General features: G+C 40.7%; 1 protein-coding gene across 1 annotated transcript; it reads right to left on the reverse strand.

Moving 5' to 3' along the window:
* Positions 1-2,182: 2,182 nt before the first annotated feature.
* tow (target of wingless) lies at positions 2,183-6,294 on the reverse strand (the record flags this gene model as incomplete). Its single annotated transcript, XM_028315550.1, has 3 exons — positions 2,183-4,162; positions 4,278-4,335; positions 6,174-6,294. Coding segments are annotated over 3 exons (1,742 nt in total), but the record flags the coding sequence as incomplete, so codon positions are not given.
* Positions 6,295-8,722: the final 2,428 nt, after the last annotated feature.

An 8,722-nucleotide genomic window follows, 5' to 3' on the forward strand; every position in this document is an offset into this window, starting at 1 on the left:
CAAACCCTGTCGCACCACTTCGAGTGCAAACTTCACACAGTTGACACATTTAGGCGGCGAAAAAACAACTCGAATACGACATTTCTTGTGTAATGAAATTGTGTAAAAACCGTTCTGTTCGAACAAACAAAAATTAAGGAATCACATTTCACAGGTAAAATAATAATCCAATCACTTATTTCCCGACATTAAAATATTGAAATTAATTGAAATCAAACGTCATTCACTCGAAAAAATAATACGTCAAAGACCAGTGTTCTCAGTTATTTCCGTGGGAAAATTACCCGAAATATGGGAAATTAATAATAATTTTAAGACTTTTTGGTTGTTTATTACGCATACTATAGAAATAAAATAATTTATCATAATAATTGTGTTTTAATGGGAGATTTAATGGTTTCATAGGCAGATTTGATCCTTCCCAAAAATGTAGAACTGCGAAATTCAAATTTTCTTACATTGATTGCAAGTCAGTGTCAGGTTGTATGTTAAAATCTATCCGAGATGATAATAATAATTATATTGATGTTGCATAAGATTATGATTATAATGACAACAAGATTCCTAATTTGTAACTGCGTGAATCATTTTTGATCAACATTATGTACATACCCTGACACTGACTTGCAAACAATGTAAGAAAATTTGAACATTGAAAATTTCGCGCCTACCTCAACGCATTCACCTTTCATCCTTTTCAAATTCTGTCTACATTTCCAAGTAACATCTGCCGATCTATGTTTTTCTTAAAATAAACGGGTAAAATGTTTTGGCTAACTTGGCATCCCTAAATTCACTCACACAATAGACAAACGCCAAAATTTTGCGTCACAGTTTTGTTGTAGCGCGAGTTCCGTCCGCCTTTTTTTATAGGTCCATGCTGTGCACAACAACTACTGTGACTCATTTTTGTACTACCACGTTGTATAGTTTAGTTATTTCCAAATTGTAAACGGCTATTAAAACAGCCCTATCGAAATACAGTCCACTCTTTTATTTAAGTTCCCAGTAGGACCCTTTTCATGCGATTAATTAATGATATTAAAATGTATTATGTAGAATCGCTTTGCCATTGACAGATACATCTGATGACAGAGCTAACATTATTTCTACTTTTGACCACCATGAGCGCTGCGATAGATTATGTCCCCCCCACCTAGTACTTCGCACCCAGCGAATAAATGGGCTACCAATATACTACTGTTCTATGAACTTGAAGGACCACTACTTACGCTACCTATCAGCTACGGACTATTAAGTCCGTATTTCGTATTATTATTTCGTAGCGGACATTGCCTGTTTAACCGAACATAAATTATTATGTTCGGTTAAACAGGCTATGTCCGCTACGAAATAAGCGTTAGGCTATGAATATGCTACCTGTCCGCTACGAACTTACTGATCGGCTACGAGCATGCTACGTGTCCGCTACGAACTTACAGGTCAGCTTCGAGAATGCTACGTGTCCGCAATGAATTTACCGATCGGCTACGATCATGCTACGTGTCCGCTACGAACTTACAGGCCGACTACGAGAATGCTACGTGTCCGTTACAAACTAAGCGTTGGGCTACGAATATGCTACCTGTCCGCTACGAACTTACAGATCAGCTACGATAATGCTACGTGTCCGCTACGAACTAAGCGTTGAGTTACAAATTAATTTGCTACCTATCCGCTACGAAGCTACCGCTGGCAACGATCATGCTACGTATCCGCTATGAACTAACCGTTGGGTTATGAACATTTGTTTTTATGATCCACTGTACGCGAGCCTTCTGCTCTAGTTGTTGTATGATTTGAACCAGAATCAATAATTTACTCCAACTTTGTCACCGACCTCGCGCTGCGTTCTCGATCAGCCAATCAATAGTTAACTGAAAGTTCTCGAGTTTTCCATATCCTGAATTCATTCGAATATTTCAGTTTTGATGGCTGGAGTTAAAATTTTTAAAGTTTATTTTGATTGAAGTAGGTTTATTTTTATTACCTTTCTGAAAAGGAAAAAGTTGTGTAAATTGTAAAGTAACTACTTCTACTATTGATTTATATACCATTTGGTAATGTAGTCAATAGATTTTTATAAAAGTTCTATTACTCAGAATAAAATACCGCATTGTCGATTAGGTAAACTATAATGTTTTTTGAATTACTAATAAGGTCAGAAAAATAAAACAAATGCTGTGTTCATAATCATTATTATTGAATAATTTAAAATGCATCTTCAGTACTTAGAGGTACCATTTAATTTATATAAATACGTCTTTATCTAAACATACATTTAGATCGATTTAAGTTTCAAATTAGACGTACATTACAAAATACTCATACGTAACTAAATTACCCGTTTCTCAAAGTAAATGACACGTTCATAGAAAATAAATTAACGTATTACATCATCGGATCACATTTACCAATGATGACAAGTTTATTATTATTTATAGTTAACTACATCGAACTTTACACCGAGTCTTAAAAAACGTCCGATGAAATCACATTAATACAAAGATAAGCACTTTGGAATCTAATTTCACTATTTTAGTTCTGTCTAGTCTAGACGCTACATACATTTAGAAAATCTACATAATTACAAACTTCACTAAGAATCTAGACTTTTAGAATTCTTTAAAGATCTAGTGTTGAAGGGTACCGTTTTGTTTTTCTTATTTTTTGTATCTAGAGCATTGCTAAAGGTGTCAGTTCCGCTGGTCGGAGTGCTAAATACGGAGTTTTTCGAACTGGGCACACTATTGCCTGGGGACACTCCGCTGTCTGTGCTTACGGAGGCTGGACTGGGACTGTCGCTCATGTTGTTGCAGATCGTCAGTTCTTGTCCCGGCAGGGACACAATCTGCCCGACCTGCTTCTGTCTGACTAGATTTATGCTTTGGCACACGTTACCTTTCCCCTCACCGTCGCCCTCCTTCTTATGATACCTCGTCAGAGTCCCGGCGGACCCCGCCGAGTTCGGACGATACATAGGCACAAACTGGGACTGAGGGTAGTACTGCATGTCATGCGGCACCTGCCCGGGCACCCAGGGACCCATCGTGGACACCACCGGCGGCATGTGAGACCACATCGGCATCGGCATCATGTGAGAGCCATCTGGCATGGCGTTGAAACCTGGCGCCATCGGCATAGGTCTCACGACACCCACTGGAGTCGGCGCGCTGTGAGGCCTCATCGCCGGATGTCCATACTGAGGAACGAACTCTTCGCTGCTCTCGTACACTCGGTTAGGATTCTGCGTCTGAGTGAAATCAACATTCGGGAACACTGTATGCGGAGTTCTCTGCAAATAGGTGTACATCTGCTGCTGAGCTTGCTTCATCGCGACGTACTGCTGCAGGTGTATAGCCGTCTGCTGTCGTTGCTGAACCAAGTCTTGATTGACTGTTGTGGACGAATTGCCGTGTATGTAATAAATATGGGACTGCGTGTTAACCTGAGTGACAGGAGTTTGTCTACCGGCAGCATTAGTAAATTTATTATCAGGGACGTTATTTTGAGGATCCTGATACTCTTCAGGCGGTGCTATGTATTTTGGAGGTGATTGCGGAGGCACTTGCTGAGACATGGGGTAGCTTATGATTTGTGCTATGTACGGTTGTTGAGACTTCGCCGAATGGGCCGGACTATGCGTTTGGAATGTTGGGTTATATGTTATCTGGGAGATATCCTGCCCAGAGCCAGTCATGTCTGCGTCTTTTTGGATAGATCTTTGGTTTTCGTTTGCTTCGTTCTTCTTTGGCTTTTGGTTGTACGGGGCCACTTTGGGGTTGTTTTTCCAGTTGGAACCTGCGCTGTGTGGTCTTTTGACTGGTGATTTTGTGGGGTCGTGCCAGTTGTTGTCTCCATTGACTGGTCTGGGTTCAGGAGGGTGGTGGGATTGGGCGCTGTGTGCTCTTCTTGGAGGCGGGGACATGCCGTCTGGGACGTGTTGTTGTCGGTAGCACCTTCTGACGGAGCCGGGGCTGCTCTGTCGTTCTGGTGGCTGAGGCACTGGTCGAGGCACTCGTCTCCTGGCCGGAGTGGGCGGGCTGGGCTGTGACTGCGAGGACGTGGACTGAGATGCAGACCGCCATTTCTCTAGGAGATTCCTTCTCCTTTCATGCTCGAGCCGCAACTCTGACTCGCTGGATGAGTCGTAGTCCCTTCCCTGGGGAAAAATAAAATAGGATAAGTACTATTATGGTACTATAATAACCAGTGAACAAAAAAATAATATTTTGGCAGCTGTTTGACTCATTATAAAATGATTGCGTTAAACATACCCTTTCAATCTTTTCGTCCAGCATCTTGAAGAAATCCTGCTGACTGGCTGACACTTCACTGCAAAGAGACAAAACGTTATTTGAAATGGTGCCAATCTTTAAGCTGCAGATTCCAGAGATAGGCACGAGCTTGTTTGAGGTTGGAAATCAAGGTCAATATGCAATAAATTGAATCTCTTTCATAATACTCTAGATACCTACTTGGGAAGAATTAAATGTCATTGGCGGCCATATTTTCCAGGCTTAATACCAATGTTTTTGCTGGTTATTGTACAAAATATCTTTACTTCCTGTGGAAATATATTTAGCTACATATTTTACTGGTTTTCTAAGTGGCATGCAGGTTGCGGTCTGCTTACTAAGGAAAAAGATTAAGTTAAATTGTCAATAGACCTGCAACGAAACAGGAGAAGATTAAAGAAGTCCGAAGTTAAGGATCGATATACTGATTATGGTGAAGGTAATCCCAACTAATATTATAAATGCGAAAGTAACTCTGTCTGTCTGTCTGTCTGTGTCTGTCTGTTACGCTTTCCCGCTTAAACCTCGCAAGCGATTTTGATGAAATTTGGCATAGAGATAGTTTGAGTCCCGGGAAAGAACATAGGATTGTTTTTATCCCGGTTTTTGAAACAGGGACGCGCGCGATAAAGTTTTTCTGTGACAGACAAAATTCCACGCGGGCGAAGCCGCGGGCGGAAAGCTAGTAATAATAATAAAGTTATTTATTCACTCCATAATTACAGTAAGTCTTAACTTATTTAAATGATGACAATTCAAGAAAGTAAAATACCTATGGGGTTAGGTTACGTCGGCAGCCGTACTAGTATAAACTATGTCACAGCTGTCTGCACCTTCCTCCCAAAGATCTGTATTATAATTTCTTGGAACAAGGTCACGGGAAGCACATGGATGCGGGCTGCGCAGGATCGTTGTAGAAATCCTTGGGGAAGACCTTGTAAGTCTAGTAGAGGACGTCATTTGGCTAAAACTAATCCTCCTCCGAAGTCCTCACTCGTCCGCTTAGTATAGACATGGGCGTACTCAACTTCTGGCCTAGAAGGGGGCAAGTCATATCCAGCTTCTGACCTAGGGGGGGCAAAACAGATTTTTTAGGTCAGAAAGTATGACTTGGTTCTTTTATAGCGACATACAAGGGCAATAATGTTCTTGAGTGGCGACCACGAACCTGAAGACGTGGCGTGGGCAAGCCTCCCAATAGGTGGCGCGACGATCTGGTGAAGGTCGCGGGAGGTGCCTGGATGCAAGCGGCGTAGGACCGGTCTTTGTGGAAATCTTTGGGGGAGGCCTTTGTCCAGCAATGGACGTCTTTCGGCTGAAACGAACAAACGAACGAACAAGGGGAGGGGTGGAGGGGAGATGCCACACCCCTGGCCTTCCTGGGTGCGCCCATGGGCATAGAGTAGTAAAATAGTAGGTATACTTAGTTATTAAATTTTTAGCGTTTAGAGTCGCATCTCAAACTAATTTGAAAATTATAAATAACTTGAAAAAATCGAACTGCCTAAGGCGGGAATTGAACCCACGACCTTCCGCTTGCCGGGCGACTGCTCTTCCAACTGAGCTACTTAGACACTGGATGAACCCGATGAAGAGCTGTTTCATCTTAACTGACAGTTAAATATTTGCAACAATATTTCTGTTAGATGTAGGGTAGGTATACTCAACATTGATGAAACAAACGCTGGCTGTAACAGCGTATTACACTTGAAAATTTCGACGGGTTCATCCAGTGTCTAAGTAGCTCAGTTGGAAGAGCAGTCGCCCGGCAAGCGGAAGGTCGTGGGTTCAATTCCCGCCTTAGGCAGTTCGATTTTTTCAAGTTATTTATAATTTTCAAAGTAGGTATACTGACTGAGAGCAGCCCAGACTTACATCGGCGGTGGGTGCGCAGAGAGCGGCAGGATATGTTTGTTCTGCTCCTCGTCCTCCGTGTCCTCGGCGGTGGCGGCGGCGGCCGTGCCCTCCTCTTCGTCCGCTTCTTTGTCCGCGGCGCCTGCGCAGAATAATACTGTTAGTTTTATTGTTCCTCTAGCCTGTCAATTATTCATAGTATTCGAATCGCCATTAAAAGATTTACCCCCTACTAATAAAAAGTTACACAGTTGTAAACTGTTTTAAAATGACATTTCCATGCTAGGCGTCACTTTAAAACACTGTTCAACGATCGTGTAAGGGTAGTACGAAAACTACAACAGCACCCTTGTGATCGTGTCGTAAAGTGAACTTAGTATGAGAAACTTATTTTGAGAATCAAAATTTTTCACGTTATCGTTTCATTCGAAGGTTGAGTATCGAATTTTGTTGAATACGCAAACGATTCGAAGACGAAAGTTGTTCATGCTAGAGGTACTGGCGGTTAAAGCCACAAAAGGTGTGTGCTGTGCTACTCGCTGTAGCGTTCTATGGAGATTATCTCTAGTGTTCGTCACCACTAATATTTGCCCCTGACTGAGATTCTAATACCCGTTTTCCATCAATCCCTAATTTTTAAGTGACAGGAATTTTGTTTTCATAGCGGTTACTTAAAAATTAGGGATCGATGGTGCAAACGGGCATAAGCTGCATACTACGAGTATATCCTACTAATCATAAATGCGAAAGTTTGGATGTCTGGATGTTTGTTACTCTTTCATGCAAAAACTACTCAACGGATTTTGATGAAACTTTACATTATTATTGATTATAACCCATATAAACATACAGGCTATAATTTATGACGATCTGTGACGAACTAAATTTCACGCGGGTGAAGCCGCGGGCAAAAGCTAGTGTATTATATTAAGGCATACTTCTTCGAACAAGTAATAGAAAACTCTTTTAAAGCATAATCTAAAAGAAATGTCCTATGTATAACCCAAGCAGTTGTTCTTGAAATCAAATTTAATAACAAGGTATACCAAGTTGTGACAAAGCAAATAAAAAAGTTATAAGTTTTCAACCCCGGCAGCCGGCAGACTTTAACAATGAATCCTTTGAGAAGATCCCCAGAGTTTAGTGCAGTGAAACAAAATATTGAATTTATCGATTTCATCACTTGGTCTCTTTTGAAAGAGCACGACCCTCTCTAATCGACCAGAAACAAAAGATTTACGTCGACACTCCCTATGTTGGCCAGACGAGTGGGTATAATACGAATATTTACTCTGGATGTACATAATATGCTAGGCAAGGCTGTGAGAACTTGAGCTGACCACATGATGAAGAAAAAAACAACTTTTTAGTCTTCCTCACATCACTAAGAAAAATTTCATTAGAACACTAACAACGTTGCCTTGTTTTATGAATTCCAAAGAATTTTCGTGTTTCTCAAAGGAAATAAATATTGTTCGACGCGAAACAAAAAGAAAGATTAATGTACACGCGAAACACCGTTAAATTACATCAGGATTCTTCGGAAACTTTTAAGGGGTTTTCATTTATGAGCTTCAGCTGAAAATGAAGGAGAAAAGACTTAGGTAGGTACTTTTTACTTAAAATTTCCTAAGAAAACGTCATCTATACTAATCTATACTAATATTATAAATGCGAAAGTAACTCTGTCTGTTAGTCTGTCTGTCTGTCTCGCTTTCACGCCTAAACCTCTGAACCGATTTTGATGAAATTTGGCATAAAGATAGTTTGAGTCGCGGGGAAGGACATAGGATAGTTTTTATCCCGGTTTTTGAAACGGGGACGCGCGCGATAAAGTTTTTCTGTGACTGACAAAATTCCACGCGGGCGAAGCCGCGGGCGGAAAGCTAGTATTTCTATAAACAATAACCTACAGACTTATTGTCTTCGAGTTCTTGATAAAGTGATATTTTTTTAAACAAGTAATAAAAAGTAAGCACCATTTTATTTATTCTGTGGTCCAGTTGCTCAATTGTGTCAAATTTGTCACCTGAAAAGGGTGGGAAAGGGAATCCCCTTCAGAGTGGGCAATTCTTCCCTCTGAATGAATAAGTGATTTATCTAACATTTCCGGGAGAGCGGGCCGTTGGGTGATTCTGTTAATTTGTTTTAGTTGACATCTGGATATTTGATCAAACGGTCAATAGGTACTAAAAACTTTTTAAAATATCTTTTGAGACTTGATTGGTACCTAATTAAATCCTTATACAGTGTCACCCAGGCGCATGTGACCGCCCGAAATAAAAAAAAGGTATTTAGATATTTTACAATCCTTTTTAGGGTTCCGTAGTCCTGACAAGGAACCCTTATGGTTTCGATATGTCTGTCTGTCTGTCTGTCCGAGGTTTTTCTTGGAAACTATTGACACTAGGAAGCTGTAATTTTGTGGAGGTATGTATATTAATCACGCCGACAAAACGGTAAAATAAAATTTTGAAAATAAACAATTTTTTAGGGTGGCTCCCCTACATAAAGTGGGGATAATTTTTTTTTCTCATATTCTACCCCATCGTGTGTATCTTTGGATAGGT

This window comes from Ostrinia furnacalis, unplaced genomic scaffold (genome assembly GCF_004193835.3).
Source record: "Ostrinia furnacalis isolate ACB-3 unplaced genomic scaffold, ASM419383v2 OfSCF5166, whole genome shotgun sequence".
Classification (NCBI taxonomy): Eukaryota; Metazoa; Arthropoda; class Insecta; order Lepidoptera; family Crambidae; genus Ostrinia; species Ostrinia furnacalis.